Raw genomic sequence first — 22708 nt, forward strand, 5'->3', positions numbered from 1 at the left:
TTCCCGAAGCCAGCCATTTTTTTTTTTTTTACGTTTTTTGTTGTTGGTGTGTTTAAAATGATGTTCAAACATCCATATTTATAGGAAAATTCGAATCTGGTAGTTGTAATTTTGCTATGAATTTACGACGAAAATTAATTAGGTGGGCAAAAAAAACGTGTAACACCTATAAAGTTGGTGGATTCAAAAATTTCCTCGCTAAATACACGTAAACTATTCCCTCGTAAATACCACGCAAAGTTTACGTCGTATTTACGAGGAAATAGTTTTTCCTCGTAAAATACTCGTAAAATTACATCTACTTTACGACGAAACAGTTTTGTCGTTACGTTACGAGGAAATAACGATGACTTTAGTTTTTCACGTAAATTCGTCGTAAACTCGACGCAAATTTACGAAGATTGTTTTTCCTCGTTAATTTTCGTCGTTAAGCATGTGTTTTCTTGTAGTGCCCGATCCACGGTTGGTTATTTTGTACTATCTTTCAAAAATAAAAGCCGTAGGGAAAATCTATCCAATGAAAACATTCATTGAAGCACGAACAGGAGCGAACATAAATGCTACCTGCGTCCGAATCTAACCATGTCCGTAATGTATATTATATCGAAGTCCATTATCGAATACTCTATATTTTTTTCTTGAACACCTATCGAATAGTCTATCAAATCCAAAATAATGGGTGTAAATTATATTTACAAGAGTAAAGAGAGAATGATTCTGAATGCAACTGTGTGGTCGATTAATCATGTGCAAATGACTACACATGTATAAAAGCCCTCTTTATGCTCCAAAATGATGCTATCTTTATTCAAAACATCACAATCTCAACCTCTCAACGTATCGTTTTTAATTTATATATATATTAAAAGGTGAGATTATGAATTAATCACTGTCGACCAATACTTCTTCGGCCGACGCACCCGACACTTTGTAAGATATATCGCTAATCTGGCTAGTTTTGGCTAAATTTTTGACCCTTCTCAATTCCATTTTTGTGACAGAAGTTATATAGGGACTAGCTAGCTAGCTAAGCCCAAAACCAATCCGATAAAAGGTCGTGACACACATTTTATAATCAACAAGCCAAACGAGCGCATATGTTTACTGTATATTTTTGGTACCTTTCTTTTGCTCAAAATACAGGTTTATTTATTGTGTCAAAAGCAGGCTTATCACTTATGTTGTGTTATTCATCTATACCCCAAGAATTGTGTTTTATGGTATAGTCTAAAGGCCAGGTTTGTAGATTGGTTACTATCTAAACCATCTACAATTTTTGAACCATGTATCTAGTTTTTTTTTTCTTAATCTATTTTTAGTACTTTTATTCGCAAATGTATAAGATTTCCAGTTGAGCTTCCTCAGGAAAATCTTATAATTACAATTTTTTTTCTTCATTCTGTTCATATATTTATTAATTGATTTGTTTACTTGTAGCCTTGTATGTGTATTTATTCTTATGCCTTTATAGGCCCAAATGGGTTCCAAAATATGTTATAAAATATTGAGAAACCCTATCTCCACTTTGGACCATGATAACATTTTTTAATTTTTGAAGGGCACTCTATTAAATATTTTTAACAAATTTATTCTGTTTTATAATATTTTGATAGTATTACTTATGTAGAACGGAATCATATTTTGTGTTTATTTTTACTATAATAACGATTTATAGTAAGTCCATAGCATTGGCCCCTACCCCTACCAAAGAAGAAAAACTAAAGATTAGGGAAAATAAAAAGAAAATTCCGAGAGAATATGAAGTTATCAATGTCAAATGTCAAATCTTTGCTTCTTATTTATTGAGTGTACGGACGCCTTTTCTTGCGGAAAATAGGCAACCTAGGTAAGAGCATATGGAACGGTGTTACCACCATTGAAATCCTTAGCATTATTTTAGTAATTTTTTTTTGTTTGAATAATTAAGAACTCTAATAAAAAATGTTTGTCCAAGGTATTACCCAACTAGGAATCCTTAGAAATAAAAAAATAATAAATTTTAAAACATGTGAAATTTAAATTTTTATTTATTGCATGATTAAAAATAAAGATACAATAATTAATTTTTATCACCAAATTTGTTCTAAATATTTTCAATTAAATCATTTTTCAATTGTTCATGTATAGGCCTATCGCGGAGATGATTCTGAATGCCAAGCATATTACCGAGATTTGTAGGCATGTCGGTACTTTAGGACATATCCACCCGTGAACTTCTGGATGTCTCTCCTTCTTCAAATTCAGATGTATCGTACTGAGTGTATCCATCTCGTTCATTTTTTACTATCATATTGTGTAGTATGATACATGCTCTCATAATATGCCATATCTTTTCCTTGTCCCATGAAAGAGGCAGGTTTTTCACAATCGCAAATCGAGCTTGCAATACTCCAAAAGCGCGCTCCACATCTTTTCGGGTTGCTTCTTGAACTTTAGCAAATAACTCTGCTTTAGGACCTTGAGGGAGTGAGATAGATTGGATAAATGTTGACCATTTTGGATATATACCGTCTATGAGGTAGTACGCCAAATTATACATGTGTCCGTTGACCACGTACTCTAACCTGGGACCTCGACCTTGTAAAATGTCATCAAAAACAGGAGATCGATTGAGGACATTTATATCGTTTAAGGTACCTGGAGGACCAAAAAAAGCGTGCCACATCCAAAGATCGTGTGAAGCTACAACCTCTAAAACAATTGTCGGTTTTCCCTATCCACGTGTGCACTGTCCTTTCCAAGCGGTTGGGCAATTTTTCCACTCCCAATGCATACAGTCAATGCTTCCTACCATCCTAGGAAACCCGTGTTTCTCTCCATATCGAGTAGTCGTTGAAGATCCTCTGGTGTGGGTCTTCGTAGATACTCATCTCCAAATAACTGTATTATTCCTTCAGTGAAATTTTGTACACACGAAATTGCCGTGCTTTCACCAAGTCGGAGATACTCGTCAACCTTGTCAGCCGCAGAACCATAAGCAAGCAGACAAATTGTAGCCGTACATTTTTGCAGTGGAGATAGACCATACCTCCTGGTTGCATCTCTTCTATGTTGAAATAATGGAACGTTCTCTGAGAGGCGATGGACTATACGTATGAATAATTCCTTGTTCATGCGGAAACGGCGTCTGAATAAATGTGCCGGAAATGTCGGATCTTCGCTGAAGTAGTCATTCCATAAACGGGTGTATCCTTCTTCACGGTTTCGTTCTATATAAGCATGTTTCCTTTGCTTTTTGGTTTGGGCCTCCACTATGTTGTTGTATATATCTTCGAAGACATCGTCGAAAGCTTCGTTCAATCTTTCTTCGAGTTCATCGGATGAAGATGATGACATTTTTGCTAATCCCTCCTTGAAAAAAAAAAATTCAAGCGAAACGGTTTAGACTCGTTTTAAATTATCAAGCCAAATGATTTCCAAATCTAAAATGGCTAAAATTATTTATTGCAAAGTTAAAAAAAATGTATCGATTTGTTATTCACCATATCAATTTATTTAACCTTAAATAGAGTAGAATTAAAATAAAACTTAATTTGATGGAGTTAATCTGTTTTGAAAAAAAAAATGGAGTAACCCATTATCTATGTGCATTCGGAATCTATATAGACATATTTTTAGGAACCTGCTAAGCATGCTAATACATAGCAAATGAAAATATTATATATTATGTTTGTTTGTGGTCAGAAGCTATTATAGGTTTATTGTATAACAAGATACCCATGAATCGATTAGAACTATTACTATCACTATGAACAGTCCTAGAGTACTAGAGAGACTAGCATAATCTAAACACAAAACATACATATCCACGTACCAATATCCAGAGAAGTAGTTGCAAGCGTTTAAGGTTATAGAAGCAACACTGAAGTACCGTTACATGATTTTTGGAGACATATACAAGTAGTACACCGAAGTAGCTTACAGATTACAATCTTACAAGTCCAGAAAACAGATGAAGAGAAAAGAAAGATAAGGGGATAGCTAGCTAAAGACCTGCTGGAGACAATTATACAAGTGAAAGTGAAACAAGCAGACCCGTGAGTTGGTTCACATGTGCTACAAAACAAAACACTTTCACAGCTCCAAATGCACCCGTGAATGAACAAGAGAGATTCCTTGTACTGCACCTGACAGAACAAATAAGACAAAAGTTAGTAAAGTTTTAAAGCAACACTGATACGCAAAGCAACATTCATAATCACTACTCAAAATCACTACTCCAAGCAACATTTATACGCAAAGCAACATTTATAATCACTACTCAAAATCACTACTCAAAGGAACGTTCATACTCAAAGCAACATTGATAATCACTACTGAAAGCAACATATAACATTGATACCTTAAACCGAAGATATGACACATCATAACATCTCAGACATCAGTTTGAGTTTAAGAGATGTTTCCATCTCAGAGAGTGGCTCCTTTTTGCCAAGTAAACGTTCAAGCAGTTTCTGCTTAGAAAGTTTTTCTTTGATTTCCAACATGGCATGTATCTGTGACAACTCCTCTTTTTTACCACTCTTCTTCCTCTAACTAGCTTCTTTAGCATCGTTCACTTCAACAGGTCGACCCTCTGGTTCTCCCACTCCTCTTGTCCATCAACCTCCAACACTTGTTTGCGCTTTTCCTTGACAGTGTCCTTAGCCTGAAAGGTGGAGAACCATTTCTTGTCATGCCTCAGCTCTCTCCACGCATGTTCCAGGCTAAACTTGATTTCGTTGTCGTTGTAGAAGATATCCAAGGAAGCTTTTATCACATCATCATCATTTTGACCACTTCTCTGCTCTCTCAGAGCCGCTTCAAAGCAACCAACAAACTTGCAGACTTGATCGTTAATCCTAGACCACCTCTGCTTGCACTGAACAAGCTCTCTAGGTGTTGTTCCAACCAGGTGAGGGCTTGAGTTGTAGTAGTCTTGAATCCTCTTCCAGAAAGCTGGTGCTTTCTGCTCGTTGCTGACCACATGGTCCTTACTGGTGTTAAGCCAAGCACCAATAAGGATTTTATCCTCTTTTGGAGACAATTTCCTCCTCTCCTTCACGGTAGACTCATCTGGACATTGGCTACTGAACCAAGCAGGTTCGGGTGAATCAAGATCAAAAGAACATTGGCTATTGAGCAGGTTAACAAAACCAGGGGTGCTATCCATGGTGGGAGAATGCTCTGTGTCACTCTACTTGCACAACAGAGCCTTAAGTAAGCGAATGTTAACTAAGTGACATTAAAAACCTATCAACTCGGAGGCTTTAGGAAGGTATAAAGCAATGCACTAGCATTTAACTCCATACAAATGCTCTCTGTCACTCTACTAGCAACAAAGAGGCTTCTGGAATCGATTTAAAACTAATAAAACTACGTAACATTAAACACCTATCAACTCATAGGAGTTAGGAAGGTAGAAACCAATTCAGTTGCACTTAACACCAATCAAATCTCACCAGTTTTAAAGTTTTACACTAAATGAGTGAACTTATGTTTTTTAAAACTACTATAGGTTCTTTATAGTTATTTGTACAAGATAAGAGAGTCGGAAGTTGTTTGTACATTACCTTCTAAAGGTCAGACCTTCTCTTCAACCCGCTTGAACATGACCACCATACATATTAAGACGAATACACTGACCATCACACAAACAACCATTGGAAAGCCATCTCTTCATCCGCATAGATATCAGCTTCTGCTTGAAGTAGGGAAGTTATATCTATATCATACTCCTCTGATGAAGAAGGCTGGCTGTAGCTATAATCTTGTCCCATGCTTCCTAAACCTGAAAGAAATTGACAAGGTAAATACTATACTTCACAGAGTCACACAGTCACGCAGTCACACAGTCTATAATACTAAGCTCAACAGACTCAGATCACATATAAAGGTCAACATTTTCTCGAAAAGAATCATAGAGTCAAACTGTCTATAATACTAATGTAAGAAGAGAAGCTAACTCCAGAGTAAACAATCTTGATTAAACTAAGACTCCCATTTTGAATAACAAATCCCATAGACTCCCATATTGAATAGCCAATCCCTAGACTCCCATAAACTAAGACCACATTCGTTTAATAATGCTAACAACCGTTAAGAACACAACAATCCCATTTTGATTTCTACACCAACTGCACTAATCCTTAAGAACACAAACCCTGAAGAACAATCATGCCGTTAAACAACACTAATCACAGAGTCAGAACACAAAAAACAATCTGAAACCATAACCTCAACTGAGTCAGAGCACATATAAAGCTCAATATTTCTCGTAAAGAATCACAGAGTCACGGAGTGAAAGCACGTAATCTAAGACAAGAAGATACAACCAGAGTAACAATCGTAAGAGGCCAATAATCCCCAAATAGATTGAAACCCAAATCCTTTTAAACCCTAACTACAAACCGAAAGATCACCTAATCGATTGAAACCCAAACCTTTTTCAAACCGTAACTACAAACTCAAATATCTCCAAATCGATTGAAAACAATTTCGTTTCAAACCCTAACTACAAATCAAACATCCCCAAATCGATTGAAAACCCAAACCTTTTTCAAACCGTAACTACAAACTCAAATATCCCCAAATCGATTGAATCCCAAATCGTTTGAAACCTTAACTACAAACCGATAGATCCCCAAATCGATTGAAAAGACCAAACCGAACCCTAAACGCGAGGAAAACAACATGCAAGCTAATCTAATGCCATAAATCAACAAGAAACGGCTTCGATTTACCTCGATTATCCCAGGAGATCAAATCGCCTCTTCCGTCGCCGAAAGCTTTTTTCGTTTCGTCTCACGAATGAGCTTTTTTTTTTGCACACCGATATACATATCTCCCCCCCCCCACCCAATGAGACGCGGCCACGTCACTAAGGACTCGATCCTTAAACTCCTTGTCTACAGATCGCTCCTTACCGAATTGGGCTTTGATAATATTATTTTATCCGGATTCGCCTAGGATATAGCGCTAAAGATTCGTCTAAATGGGCCGTTGCGGATGCTCTAACATGTCTAAGGTTTTAATAGTATAAATAAACGTCAATCGGGATGTTACTTTTTTTCAGTGACTTTTTCAATAATAAACATGATTTTGTCGGTCAAAACAATAAACTAGATTTGTAAGGGCAGTGAGCTTGGGCCTATTAAGGTAAAATAAGATATATGTTTGTTTTGCTTTCTGGTTGAATTGGTTTTTGCGACCCAACTTGGTCATTTTGCATGTGATTTTAAAATCGAGTAATAGTGCGTCTCATTTTAATTCTTTTCAGCAAATTAAAATATTTGTAAATATAAAATATCGACATTATAATTTTTTCATAATATAAACATTACATATTATATTTTTAATAAAAACTATAACATTTTTTTCTAAATAAAGTAACTTTATGTTATTAAAATTATTTGTTATTCTTTGCTATATTATTTATACCTTAAATAAATAGATATGTAAATAAAATAATTTTCTAAATATTTCTCCCATTTCATTATATTGATGATTCACAATAAGAAGATTTTTTTTTACATCAATTATTTGAAATGATTTAAAACAGAAATGTAACCAGAACAGAAAAATTTGAAATTTTTATATATCCATACCACACAAAATATCAAAATATTCAATAGCTTTAACCAAAACTCAACTTCATATATAACCAAAATTGTTCATATATTTCTAAACCAAAAACCACAACAAAACCAAAAATCACAATCAAACTGAAATCAAAACCAATAAAAGCAAATTAGAGTCGAAGGAAAACCGAAAATGTTTATAGCGAAATAAATTAGTTAACAAACAGTTATATCAATAAATTTGTCAACAAATATATTCCCGCGTTTTAAAAGCACAGATCAAAATCTAGTACTTCAGTTAAATCAAGTTCTGAATAAAATGAAAGTAGAGCATCTTTTGTTATATCATCAGCTATGTGATAGAATATTTTGAATTGATATTGAAACATTTAAATATTGAAACATAGTTTTTCATTTTATCTGAAAATATTTAAATGCTTTTGTAATTTACTTTCAATTTGGTATATATGTGCGGTTTATTTACAGTTCATGGCTTTTATTTTAAGTTGTTTTATACCTTAAAATCATTTTATTTTACCAGTTTTTTAAATAAAGTTTAGACCATTTTTGCAACTCATTTTCAATACTTTAGCAATCTATATTAGCGATTTTGTAATATCATTCGATCTTTTAGTGAATTCTCAAGGCATCGAACACTTTTGTTTTCAAAGAAAGCAAATTCCACTGCTCGTAGCTTTGTTGAAAATAAAGAGATCCCCCAAAAATTGGTGTCACCTCGTGGTTGCTACTTTTCATATGATGCCATGGTGAACGATTAATATAGATCCATAGCACATAACATGAATTAAAATCAAGTAAAATAACATAAAGATTACAAGTTATGCCAACATAAATTTAAATCATAGGTTTTTTTTGTAAAGAGGAACCCATCAGCCATGTCTTTTAATAATTAATTTTGTAACGACACCATCAGTTTTTTGCCTTATACTAATTAAAAATTAATATATGTTTCTTATAATATACAATAATTCCTTAACAAAAGCTATATATTATATATCATTCTCCAAATCTGCTCCACTTCTGTCTCGAATGATACAATTTGTGTCATTTTCCCCGGTCAACCGATTTAAATTTATTTAAAATCTATCTCAGCCTTACGTCAACCCTATTTCGACCTTACATTTCATTTAGAATATTTTTTTATATTTTGATAAAGGGATTTTTTTCATTTAGAAGAATTAGTGCGATATATCCTTTAATTGCTTTAACACTAATTTATATTTTTTTTAGTGCAACATAAAATTGCATATATATTATAACGCATGTGAGTGGCAAACAATAGAAAAATATATGAGCATAATTATATAACCAAGCTTTTATTTTTGCAAACTATATAACTAATTTATTATTAAATTTCCTTTTTATATGGTTTTTGGTTAATTATATTCTGTACTGGTCAGTTAAACATGAAAAGCAATTAGTTCAAACTAATCTTCTGTACTATTGCACATCAACCATCTAATTTTGTTATATGTTACTTTCTATATTCTCCGTAGTGGTGACCCACGTGAGCCGCGGTGGAGGTTCTTCGGATTAAAAAAAAACTCGACGAGGCCAAGACTGACCTTAGAAGAGTTTTGGTTGGTCTTGAGGCCCTATGAAATTAATATTTTTATGCCATATTGTTTATAGAACAAGCGTGCATACAATTACATTTTTTTTTAATTCGAATAAATGTTATTCTTGAATTGAACGACATAATACATTATCAATTTTATCATTAGAGGTTAAGCCAATATGATATCTTAATTTATTCCATTCACTATCCAATCAATATAAATTTAGTCCAACCACTAACTTGAATTCATCATATAATCTATTTTTGTCTAGTGATAAAGACTCTCATCATATAAGCAAGCTACAAATTTTATATGATTAATTTCTCTTATCAAGATAGATGTATAAGATTATTTAGGTTTTGAGTGTTAGTGATCTTTTCTGGATATCCAATACAATTGTTGGTTTAGTAACATTTTAGCCTATATATAATGTAAATCTTGACAACAAAGAAAGAACTATATGAACAAGTTTGCAAAATAATATTATACGATTTATTCATTTTTTGGTAACAGTCAGTTTCCTGTACTCAGATTAAAGAACTTTTAAAACACAAAGATCTTAGTATTATAGGCTGTTTCAGTTAGGATGATTACTTTTTAACGATAGAAAGAAAAAACGGATACTAGACTTGAAAGGCTTATAGATGTGACTTCCACTTTAGAGTAACTCTAATCTAAAACTTCATTTTTTTCTTTCATAGCTGAGTAACTCTGTAAATAGAGTAAATTCATTTTTATTCTATTAAAACATATCTAATAATACTCTATTTTTACTTTAAAATAAATTTTTTAACTAAATATGTTTCAATGGTATATTATTTTTCATTCTATAATTGAGTGAAAAATAAGCATATTTTATAAATAGAATAGTTCATTTATTTTTTGTTCATTATTTTATTTTTATTTTAAAATAGAATATTATTGAAGTATAACTTAATTCTATTGTAGAATTACTTTATTTTGAACGAAAAATAGAAGGAACTTTCAATGATTTTATAGAATAGAAAATATAGTAGGATTGGATCATTTGTTACTTCGAACTCTATTTTGAGTAAAATGGAATGGGGTTAGAGATTCTCTAAACACCCATAAAATGTATGGGTTGGGCATTTTAATTAAGAAGAGTTAGTGGCAATTAACAAATAAAACTAATTGTGTTCGGGAATAATTAAGCCAAATAGCAAAAGGCTTAAAACCGAAAGCCAAAAATAAAAAAGCTTCGAGACCTTAATTTATTCGATCTGCTCAGAAATCGCATCACCAATTTAATTTTAGTTGATTCCACCAACTTCAAAATCAGTTTTCTATGTTTGTATGGTCCGATCAAACGTGCGAGGGAATTAGACCTTTTTGTTATATATGTTAACTAATTCAAAAAAATATGAATAACAGTTGATGCGTTCATACCATTGATCACTAAATTTTTAACCGTGTCATCTTAACAAGGGAACATAATCAATCTAATATAAAAAGTAGATTAGTCGAATCTATTACAGTTAGTTTTGAGATAAAAAGTTTAAAAAAATTGTATATCATATTAGAGCCTATATTCATCTGAAAGATCATATCCAATCCAACTACAATAAGCTAATTTTTTTTTTATCTTGATCAGATATAAGAAATGTTGCAAGAAAAAAACGTAAAATATAGAGTAAAGTATTTAAATTACCTAATTTAAACAACTCATTAACTTTGACTCTAACTATAACAATTAACAACCACGCTTAAGTTGTAGTATTGGTAACCATTGAATTTGATCAGTGACAAAATTTGGTGTATATATGTGCTGCTGATATAAAAAGATATATGGATTCTGATTAGTCCGAAACTTCCATGGTAATAAAAAAAATGTTATATATCTAATCATTATGAGAGATGTGTCAAGACACAAGTGTCCGTAAAATACAATAAACAAAATGAACAACATGTCGCTTAACACACCCCGAGACATCTATAAATTCCAAGCCCCGATCTTTCCTCCACAACATATGCTCGTTGAGAGCAACAAAATACTTTCCTTGAGAGCAGCATATGTTACTAAATATTTATCACAACCTGAGCTAGAACCTTGAAACTTACCTTCTTCCCACATTTCATTTTAAGTTATTTCCATTTCCTAATTAATTAGAGAGGTTGATTACAGTAAGAAAATATTGTTTATATATCCATTGACAGGGAAGAGACAGTGCACCGAGAAACAAGCCACTTCAAGGTTAGTAGTATTATCCGGGAACGGTGTCTCTGTCTTTGAACTTAAACGAATCTATTGCATGTTATTATGTTTTTAATTAGATCTGTCTTAAACAACTATTAATTATATATAATTAAATCCAGCAGGGGAATTTTTATAAGAATGAAGCCATGCATGACGGCTCTAAGACAAGCGATTCCACCATTGTTGAACTTCAAAGAGATATCCACCGGATTGAACATGGTCGACGTTCCATTTTTCCGGCGAAAAGACAAGGTGGTTTTCGTCATGGGAGCCACCGGAACCGGCAAATCCCGTCTCGCCATCGACCTCGCCACTCGTTTTCCGGCGGAGATCATAAACTCCGACAAGATCCAAGTCTACAAAGGTCTCGACATCGTGACCAACAAAGTCACTCCGGAGGAAAGCCTCGGCGTCCCGCACCACCTCCTCGGCACCGCGGAGAACACTCACGACGATTTCACCGCGGAGGATTTCCAGCGGGAAGCAATCAGAGCGGTTAAATCAATAGTGGAGAGAGACCGTGTACCGATCATAGCCGGTGGTTCTAATTCTTACATAGAGGCTTTGGTCAACAACTGCGTTGACTTCCGGTTAAGGTACAGTTGTTGCTTCTTGTGGGTTGATGTCGATAAACCGGTTTTGCATTCGTTTGTCTCGAAGCGAGTCGATAAAATGGTTGAGATGGGACTCGTCGACGAGGTTCGCCGCATCTTCGATCCGTCGTCGTCGGATTACTCCTCCGGAATCCGAAGAGCGATCGGAGTTCCTGAGCTAGACGAGTTTCTCCGAGCTGAGCTTCTAAATTTTCCGGCTGAGACGACGGAGAAGCTTCTTGAGACGGCGATCAAGAAAATCAAGGATAGTAATTGTTTGCTTGCGTCTCGCCAGTATCAGAAGATTCAAAGGCTTTACAAGCAGTGGAAGTGGAACATGCACCGCCTAGACGCGACGGAGGTGTTTCTCCGGCGAGGAGAAGAAGCTGACGACGCTTGGGAGTACAAGGTGGCTCGCCCTAGCGCACTCGCCGTCGATCGGTTCCTTAATTACAGCGAAGATCACCATTATTTGGAAGGCGCTGATATACTCATACCGGAGATATCCGTCGTTCCGCCGCTTCCAGCCGCTGTGGCAGCGATTTCGCGGTGAAAAAGAACCGAACAATGTATATGATGGAAAAAAAAAGAGAGGGAAGTTCAAGAAATAAAAGCAACCATAATAATGCCACGTGGCGATGTTGGTAAAAATAGTTATGATATGGCCACGTGGCGAGATGGGTCGCTGTCGGAGAAGATGACCTTTATGTTACTTATTGTTAGAAGTGTGTTGCGGTTAACGGAATCAGTTTTGAGTGGATGCTGACTGACAGGCTTTCCCTTTTGTTCCGGTATGGTACTAAGCTAGGATGTGGTGCGGTTTAGTGTACGGTTATACGGTGGATTAGGTTAGATTTATCAGTTAAGACAACCAGAGGTCGTTGGTTAACGCGGTTTTGTTGAACATGGACCCTACTTTTTGACGGCGGGTAGCCGTCAGATATGTGTTAGGTCTTCTCAGATGTGGTTAAATAATTCAATCAAACGGTTGTGAAGTGATTATTATTAGTAGTTCATAATAATTCTGGCGGATTGCTGATGAAATCCATGCTAGATAAGACGTATGTAAATTTCTTTTTTTTTTTCTTTTTTTTTTTTGACATATGTAAATTTCTAAATTGCGATTATGTTAACAAATTATAAATGAATTTACATCACAGTTTTTGTCCCATAAGTAGTATTATATTCGAGCATATATATTTTTGTAAAGAGATTATTATGTGAGTTGATGTTCCCACCACCCACCGCCACGCACCGCTTGTCCATCTCAAACAAACAAGCATGTATTTTGTAATACTTGAAGAGTACGATTTTTCATTGCAAACGGGTAAATCATATGTCAAATCCGAAGCAACATATGGTGTGTATTCATACACTTTGTTCTGAATGTCTTGGGAGAACTTTTCGTATTTACGTTATGTTTTAGGATGGAGTATGAGATAACATTGCTGAATATTGGTGGTTTGATGATACCTTATTAAATATGACTTGAAAGAGACAATATTCATGCTTTAGCAGTTGCATGAATTGAAACTTCATGAAAAATGTTAGTTCTGCTAACGACAAATATAGTTCAAGAATACGCGCGCGTGAGTACATTACTCTAACAATAGACAGTATTATTTGTCATTTTTTCATAACTATATTGCGTTCGTTAGACTGTATTAATATCGTAAGTTTATAATAATTGGACCATAATGTGCGATGGATGTCAAAAACTATTCCCATTAGGCAAGTTTTTTAAAACTTTCGAACGCCTCTAATTATTAGCTCTGACTACGCGTTAGATGTATTCGAGCCACAACCCACACGCTGTTTTCATAGCATAATATATATTCCAAGATTTAAATTATTACTTGTCTTGGTGACAAAAAAAAAAAAAAAAAAAAAAAATTATTTCTTATCTTACAGCTTTATATCTATGCGTGTCGTCAAAGGATAACAACTCAATATCAGTTTTGTTTAGGTTAAAGCCATCTCCACTGCTGGTATTTGTTATATCTAACCATTAACAGAAAAAGAAAGAGAATAAGAACTGATTTTTTTTTCACATGAGAAACTGTAAAAGAAAAAAAAAATCATTAGAAATTCCTAGACTACTTGTACAATTGTGACTGATTCAAGGTTCTGATTTAATTATTATTATAATTATATTAAAGTTAAACAATTAAACTATGTGAAGAATATTTCACCAGCAAAGTAAAATATATTCATTTTATGTACTTTTATATCAGTCACTATAGCCTTCGTATGAATTATTTAAGGCTATATATGATTATGGTTAACTAACTATCTTTATTAGAGAAGTTGTTAATCTTTATTCCCATTTGGTATTGGTTGAAGTATGCAGTTATCGTGTAATTATGAAAAATCTTGGTGAATTTAGGCATGCTAAAATAGCAAGGACAAATCTTAACTATTGACCAGTTCAAGAGCTTTTTAATGGACAGAAGAGGACTAATGAAAATTAATATATGGATGCATGCATTTCCGATATATTAAATATAGAGTTATACAATAGTCACTAAGTACCTTCTTAACATAAAAATATATAATCACTGGATTAAAACATTTCTATCCTAACTGAAATTGACAAATATGTGGGTATGCATATTTTGAGTGGATCAGTTTGATCTTACCACTCTAAACAGATGTTAGTATGTAATATTTTGTGAGTCCAAAAATATTTAGTCATTCTTTTTTATATATTCATGATATTTTAAGTTGATTATTTATCAAAAGAGTTCATAAGTTTTGATATGATTTGAAGAAAATCGAACATATAAAAATTTAATAGTACGAATAAGTCATTGAAATTTTTTAGAATGAATAAATTTACTATACGTATAAGTATTTTGGCTTTAACTTTTAAGGTTAACCAATTTACTTTTATAGACACACCGGTTATAATGAAAATCTTACCGAATATATAAGTATTTTTATTTTTATATTAATGATTTATCATTGTAAGATACATCGGTTATATGAAAATGAAATTCGATCAAAAATATAGCATAAGATAGTGTTATATAAAATATCTGTTATAGCAAGAAGTCAAGAACCTAATCTAAATACTAATATTTGTCCCAAAATTCCAATAAACCATATCTAATTTCAGTTTCCTATCTCCGAAGATTTTTCCTTAATTCTAAATTGTTCAAGATTTTATTTGCCAACCAATATCTTGCAAGATTTTTTCTCCCTAGTTGTTAGATTCTATATACATTGAACGTACATTTTTCTCTTCTGTTAGTTATGAATTCCCCGTATAAAATTTAAAAGTGATAAAGAGCAAAGTTTGCTGATATATTAAAAGGATTTCTAAGTGTTTTTATCGTCCACAGAATATATTAAGAACTTAGAATAACCTTAAAGTTGTTAGATATTACGATCAACCCATTAACTTGAGTGTACTCAAAATCAGTTGCAAAAAAAAAAAAAAAAACTTGAGTGTACAGTGCACTTAGTACTTACTAGACAATAGTTGACATAAAAAAGTTGAAACCAACAAGAATTCTTTACAAATATCAAACAAAACAGTTTTAAAAACTGAAAATAACATCATTATAGTTACTACAATTTGATATTTTAGGCTGTTGCAGACTGTGCAATTGATTGTCTACTCATAAACTAAAGTGTAGAGATAGCTTCTTTTAACACGTTACACAACTCAAGAACTTGGACTATGGAAGAGAGTTTAGCTACAAAATGGAAGAGAGTTTAACCAAACTCTACAACGACATACAATAAAGCATAAACGATAGATGCACAAAAACCTCTAAAATAAACTGACAACAATCTTAACATTTAGACCAAACAAAATTGAGAGCAAACTCAGAAAAAAATAGAATGCGTCTGAAACAAATTTCAAAATTCATGGCAACACCATAACTTGAGAGATAGTCATTTTAAATTTTGACATTGATACCCAATCCGCATTTCGAAATATCGTTAAAACAAAATTCATTGCATTTCAAGTCTCGAATGGACCACTACACAAAATAGCAAAATGATTATAAATATGGTTCGTTCGAGACTCTTTAAAGAGAGGTGCAGGATAAAACAGATCGCTTCTCCGAAGAAAGTGATGCTAAAGTATAGATACTTTTTTTTTTGTAACACTACTACTTCCACTCATAAACTTAAACGTTCAAAGGAGAAGATACATAAGCTTCATTCAATAGGGCTTGCTTTGCTAAGGCATCAGCAGCCTTGTTGTCTGATCGCTGAATCCAGCTAAATGATACATAATCAAAAGCAAGTGAAAGGTTTGAAATGTCGGAGACAATTCCATAAATCTGAGAATTAGGAGCCTTTTCATGGATAGCTCGTATGAGCTGGAGAGAATCAGATTTGCAGCTTACACGCCGGATACCCTTGGCGATGCAGCAGATGAGAGCTTCTCGTAGAGCCAGTCCTTCAGCAACCAGAGGGGAGTTGACAAAATGGCAGTGTGCCAAAAAGGAGCTAGATTGTCCTTCTTCTTTTATAGTCCATCCCAGTCCCGCCAAGTTGATGTCTGCCCTCCATGCCGCATCTGTGTGAAGCAAGGTGATGGTGGTTGGTTCAGTAGGTCTCTGTTTAGGGGGGGAAGCCTTCAGCGTAGTGTCTGAGACTTGTTCCCGGAGCCATTCTTGAGCTGCTGCAATGGCCTTCGTGATCACTTCCTCTGGTGTGGAGTCTTTGTTGTTGAAAATACGGTTGTTTCTTGCCAGCCATAGAGACCACAGAATCCAAGCCAATGGCCCTAGAGCGACACCCGTTGGGGGCAGACACTTAAGATTGCAAAGGGTTTGCCAACCTGTAGCTAAATCTAGCAACCCTCTAGTATCAATACATGAAGAGAAGGGGGCTAGCCTCCAAACCTTGTAAGCGAAATCGCAATGAAGGAATAGGTGGTTGATAGATTCAGCTGAGTTGCATCTTGTGCAGTTTGGGGTGGTGCCAATATTTCTCAAGGCAAGGAGGTCGCCGACAGGGAGTGCGTTTTGAAAGATCTTCCAAAGAAAGAGCTTAATCTTTGGGGACGTTTGTTGGTTCCATGCTCCTTTTTCCCAATCCATTGTCACATTCATGGTCGGGGTCGGGCCTTCTTCACTAAGCTCTAACGCCTTATGATAACCGGACTTTGTCGTGTACACTCTGGACGTAGTTCCCAGCCAGATCAACTTGTCGGGGGCTCCTGTCGTACTTGGCTTTAAGCTAAGGATGCGTTGCTCCTCGAGTGGGAGTACATGTTGTATAAGTGCTCTGTTCCATTCTGTACTGTTTGGCAGCATAAGGTGCTTGACTGTCCAGTCGAGGTATTGCTCTGGCGGCGGGCCCATAGGGCGAGCTTGGGCGGAGAGACTGAGCCAAGGATCAGTCCAGATGTTGATATCTTCCCCATTACCAATCGCCCAGCCTGCATTGCTCATCATGAGATCTCTGCCTATTAGTAAGACTTTCCAACCATGGGATTCTGCAGTTCGGTGTGTGGCTTCTAGGAAGGATGTATCGCCGCATTACTTTCCGGTGAGTACTCTACCAATAGGCCCAAAGGGTTATGATAGAAACGCCAGCTCAGTTTCGCTAGAAAGGCATCGTTGAAGCTTTCGAAGTCTCTAAAACCCAAACCTCCTTTCTTCTTGGATTTTGTCATCTTAGTCTATGAGACCCACACCATTTTCCTGCTGCCGCTCCCACCGTCCCACCAGAACCTGGTTACCGCGGATTGGATTCACTTACATAGAGAGCGGGGCAGTTTAAAGAAATTCATGGCGTGTGATGGGATAGGAGTTAGGACGCTCTTGGTCATGACCATCTTGCCTGCCGTGGAGAGGAACTTGTTTGACCATCCCTTCGCTTTTACTTTGATCCGGTCCACTATCGAAGTGAAAAGGTCTCTTTTCTTTCGGCCGAAGTGTTCGGGAAGCCCCAAATATTTGCCAATGCCACCTTCTTTCGGAATCTGAAGACAGTCCTTTACCATTGTCTTAAGCGAGAGTGGAGCTTTCCTAGAGAAGGTAATGGAGGACTTGTTTGCGTTGATTGACTGCCCCGAAGCCATCTCGTACTTTTGGAGAATCTCCTTCAAAGCTAGAGAGTTGTCTTTGTTTGCCTTGACGAAAAACATGGTGTCGTCCGCAAATAGGAGATGGTTCACTTGAGGGCAACCCCTAGCGACCCAAATGCCGGCCAGCTGACCCGTTTCTTGAGCTCTGTTACATAGTCTCGAGAGCACTTCACTACAAAGGATGAAGATGTAGGATGAGAGAGGGTCTCCTTGTCGGATGCCTCGACTCGGTTTAACATGTCCTCTAGGCGAGCCGTTGATGAGGAAGGCGTATGTAACAGAAGAAACACATTCCATGATCCAAGCTATCCATTGAGAGTGGAATCCCAATCTCTCAAAGACCAAACGGATGAACTCCCACTCAAGTCTATCGTAGGCTTTGCTCATGTCGGTTTTAACCGCCATGGAGCATCGTTTTTCCACCTTGGAGCTAAAGTATAGATACTTGGTATATGTTTTTCACATCTTAATAATGATAGCAATTCAAAACTACATCATAGTTTGAATTACCAATTAAAAAACTTTATATGCTTTATATGGGTGGACAGCTAGGCTCGAATTGCCAGTTAATATAAATGGAGCAAAACTAAAAGTCCAAACTAAACAAGCCTCCTTAGTTATCAACTTGTGTGTTCAATTGTAAACGAGAGTGAAGCAGAGGAGGTCATATGGGAGAGAAGAAGGAAAAGCAGAGAAGTTGTTATGCAAATCATCAGAGAGGAGGTGCCAACAAGAAATGTTTAGTGGTCACGTCACATGCCTTCAGTGGTGTAGTGTGATTGATTTGTTTTGAGTAATTTGAAGGCCTTTTAGTGGGCTTGTTTTTGTATGGGCCTTTTGTATGGCTCTTTTGTATGGGCTCATAGAAAAGCGAGTAAAACAAGTGGCTCGTGAAGATGAATCGATAATCGTTTTGTGTTTTTTACATTTGTTAAAAGGTACTAACTCTCTTTACCACTGAGCCAAGTCGACGTTGGTTGTGGTCGTCTTGTGTTTTTGTGTAGAAGAAGAAGCTTTGCCACATCACGTCTCAGGGAGGCTAAGAGAGAAGCCAAGCCAAAGAGTCGGCCATCGCGTTTTCAGGAACCGATAACATGGCGAGCCAGACATAACTTAAGAACTAGATGTGAGGAAGAAGGGTGAGAAGTAAGATCCTGCCATGTTATTTGTCTTTCACATTGTGTAATACTATATTCCCTTCAAATTCCTATCCTTTAATAAGTCTCAACGATTACTCAGATAAACACCAAGATTAGTCACCAAATTTCATTGGATCTTTGATTTTAATAGAAAGTATTGAAAAATAATTGCTGGATCAGATAGTTTCAGATCCGCCATAAGAGATGACACAATGCACAATTCTGCTCAATGCAACCGTTGCTTCACTCGTCTTCCATTGACATCACAACCATCAGCAAATACCTCTTTTCGATGCCCCGATGCAATAACAGAGTGTTCACTAAGCCTCGCCACATACTCCAACAGCTCAGTTAGTAGAGATGGACAACTACTTTTCAGATAATCAAACCCATCTGTTTGCATCACAGCTGATAAAAAACAAGAGGAAAAAAAAAACATAAGCCTCATTAGACGCGCAGAGAGTTGATACAGCAAAAAGAATGATCCTTCTTTTTTACCTTTCAGGTTCTCTGGCGACGCAACGAATTTGAGACGGACTGATTTTAGCTGGAAACAGTGATGCTGCTCCGCTAGGGCCAAGGTAGTTGCAACCGTGTTTATGGTGATTCCTTCGCAAAGTTTTGACTCACAGATCGCTTTAAGCCGCTCAAGAGCATAACGGTCTGCCGCTGCAAGCAGATGCTGAGCCACAAGAGTAGAAGCCGATTTAGAGTCGGTGCCTATTAACTCTTGCATATCAGGCAATTCGTCACAGTAGATAAAATAGAGCAAAACCTGCACACGAGCGATAAAAAAAAAGTTAAAAAAAAAAAGAGTTTGTATCAGTGTACACATTGATAATAAAACTAAAAGGAGTTAAGATCAGAACCTAAAGCAAGGACTAAAATCCCTAGAAGCAACTTATAGGACATATCATCACATAGGAAAACAGATATATATTCATTACATCACAAAACCTGTCATTGCACTCAAGTGTCCACTGTCCAGCCAATCTCACAAATATGCTAAAGATTCAGTTTTATTCATTAAGGTAAACAGACATTCATGCAACCAACTAAGAAGAGAAGCAGAAAGAAAGAAAGAACCTTATCCCGGGTGAGTAAACTCCGACAACAGGAGTAGCGCCCCAGGAGAAGATCCCTGATGGTACATTCGTGAATAGAGCATCCTGTATGACACCACAATCACTCACCCGGAATAAAAAAAAAAAAAGGCAAGGAACCAAGAAAGCTAACTTTTCCTATAACTATAAGACCAGTGGACTGTACATATCTACTTACAAACATTCCAGGCCAAACAGATGTAATCACAGAAAGAGAATTACAAGAGAGAGAGAGTACCTTAAAAATGGGGGACTCCATGTCTTCTATCTCTATGCGTTCCGTATTCCTGCCTCTCAACGGACCAAAAAGCTGTGCCCTGAAAACGGGGGAACGCGTTGCAAGAACCAGCTTGTGCGCAGAGAATGTTTCTCCATCGACTACAAAAGTAACATCACAACCTTTCCCACTTTCCAAAAGACCCCCCAACTGTTGGCGTAAGTTGGAAACTGGCACAGAGATAGTGTAATCCCTCGGTCCCTAAGTGCACGACTTCACCACACCGACACGGCAACGAACCAAGAGACTATTGTCTTTCAGATAGTCTGATGACTCTAAACCAGACCTCCTGAAAAACCGCTTGTAACCCCTGAAACAAACAACCATCAGATACATTATCAACACTGAAACCACTCAAAAAATGTGTTCTTTTATTGCAAGTTTGAACCTTTCCAGGAACAGAGAGAAGAGGAACAGAGAGAAGAGAAGTACTCACCACACACTTCCACGATACTTGAGAGTATAGGGTCCTTTCTCGAGTGCTCTTTCGAAATGGCTATGAACCTTGTGCTTCCCATTACCACTCTGATCCACAAGCGTGAGCTCGAATAAAGCCCTCACATCGGTTCCCTCGCTCGCGAGGGAAATGAACAGAGAGACGTAAGATGTGTTATCCTCCGGCTCCGGACTCTTGCCGTCTGGGTAGAAGTAGATAGCCCAAGAGTAGTAACCTCCGACGTGTATAATTTAAATAGCATCCGTCAATGTATAATTCAAAAATCATTGTGATGTGCACGAAAAAAAAAGAAGGAAAATTTCACACCTCTCCCGCCTTGGGCCGTTAATTATTTGTTGTTTATTGGGCCGTAGATGATTTATTATAATCAAACATATGTTTCATTCCATAGGAGTTGGGGCTTTTGATTTGTGAGACACTGTCTAATCAGTTTTCCTTTAATTTCCTTATCAAATTCTTCATATCCCCAGCAACATCATCCTCCTTTTCCTTATCAAAATAATATTCCAAAGTTGGGGAAATATTTGGACTTGCTATATGAAAATGAACTTTTGTAACATTGTTTCTCACAGATATTAATCTTAGTATCAATTAAACGGAATGTAAAATGTGTGTATTTCATTAATAAGTTTGTCTCCTGTTTTTGTTGTTTTATCTAACGAATATGCATTGCTCTTTCAAACTCAAATTTGAGTCGGTATTGATATCCACATGACATTGTGATTGACAGTACTGTAGGGGCTTATTAGTAGGATAATCATCAACCCATTATATATATGAATTAGTTAGAATAGACCTATATATGTATAGACCACAAGCCAAATCTAACATGCATATTCCATATATAACATCGCATGAAATAATGTACGAGGGATACACGCATAGGTTTATACTCTAGTTATATGTAGTAACGAATCAAGATTCTTAATATATACTAATATACTAAATTGACTGACTATTAGTCAATGCATCATATATAGTTTACGAGTTCCAAGTTATTGATAATCCTTCCTGTTAAGCAGTACTCATTGCGAAATCCAAAGTGGATTTCTTTACCTTCTTTTTACATGAAAACCCAAGATTAAATACAACGATTTCAAATAAGTCAGCAGCTATGGAAGCAGTAGCGTAGATGAGATTAAATGAATCTATAATTTACTATACGATGCATGAATTCTTTCTTTCTTTTTTTTTTTTAACACAAAAACGATGCATGAATTCTATAATGTACTAAACAGACCTCAAAAAAAAATATCTAGAATGTACTAAACTACTAGGATAAGACCTGCGCAAGGCGCAGTGTGAGTTTATTTGTAAATATTATCGATAGCTTCTTTTATATATTTGATCATTTTATTTATATCTATAAAATATTTTTTGTTGTTATTATATAATTTCTTTCCGAAGGATCGGATCAATTTTTATTAAAAATAATGGAACAAAACTATAATTAATACATCATGGGTTGATCAGATTGGACATTAAACAAATTATGACATAAAAACTTTATTTTTTCCATCGAACACATTCTTGAAAAAAGTGAACAGTATTGTTTTCACAGTTGAATTATTTTGACTTTTATATTCCATATGGTTTTGAAAGCTTTCAAATCAACCATCAAATTGATACATGTCATTTTAATGTTTTTAGTCGTATACTTAAGGAAAACTTACATTTTTGTAATTTAAATTCGTTTTCAAAAATTCAAAATATAACATATAAGAAAAAAT

General features: G+C 35.6%; 3 protein-coding genes and 1 pseudogene across 4 annotated transcripts; 1 reads left to right on the forward strand and 3 right to left on the reverse strand.

Moving 5' to 3' along the window:
- Positions 1 to 4555: 4555 nt before the first annotated feature.
- Positions 4556 to 5152, reverse strand: LOC106319822 (glutathione S-transferase T3-like). Its single transcript, XM_013758212.1, has one exon. It carries the CDS (start codon positions 5150 to 5152, stop codon positions 4556 to 4558), a length of 597 nt encoding a protein of 198 aa, XP_013613666.1.
- Positions 5153 to 11087: 5935 nt separating this feature from the next.
- LOC106319832 (adenylate isopentenyltransferase 5, chloroplastic-like) lies at positions 11088 to 13002 on the forward strand. Of its 2 annotated transcripts, none has more exons than XM_013758224.1 (2): positions 11088 to 11351; positions 11474 to 13002. In XM_013758224.1, the coding sequence occupies exon 2, from the start codon at positions 11493 to 11495 to the stop codon at positions 12498 to 12500; it is 1008 nt and encodes a 335-aa protein (XP_013613678.1). In that variant the 5' UTR covers positions 11088 to 11351; positions 11474 to 11492; the 3' UTR covers positions 12501 to 13002. The 2 variants fall into 2 exon arrangements, with proteins under 2 accessions (XP_013613678.1, XP_013613677.1); XM_013758223.1 differs by having other exon boundaries at positions 11477 to 13002.
- Positions 13003 to 16089: 3087 nt separating this feature from the next.
- LOC106319823 lies at positions 16090 to 18407 on the reverse strand. Its single transcript, XM_013758213.1, has 2 exons — positions 17675 to 18407; positions 16090 to 17351 (listed from the first exon to the last, which is right to left on the reverse strand). Exons 1-2 carry the CDS (start codon positions 18405 to 18407, stop codon positions 16090 to 16092), a joined length of 1995 nt encoding a protein of 664 aa, XP_013613667.1.
- Positions 18408 to 19367: 960 nt separating this feature from the next.
- LOC106319824 overlaps positions 19368 to 22708 on the reverse strand; it is a 15768-nt pseudogene continuing 12427 nt past the window's right edge.

The sequence above is a fragment of the Brassica oleracea genome, unplaced genomic scaffold, assembly GCF_000695525.1.
Source record: "Brassica oleracea var. oleracea cultivar TO1000 unplaced genomic scaffold, BOL UnpScaffold00629, whole genome shotgun sequence".
NCBI classification, from domain to species: Eukaryota; Viridiplantae; Streptophyta; class Magnoliopsida; order Brassicales; family Brassicaceae; genus Brassica; species Brassica oleracea.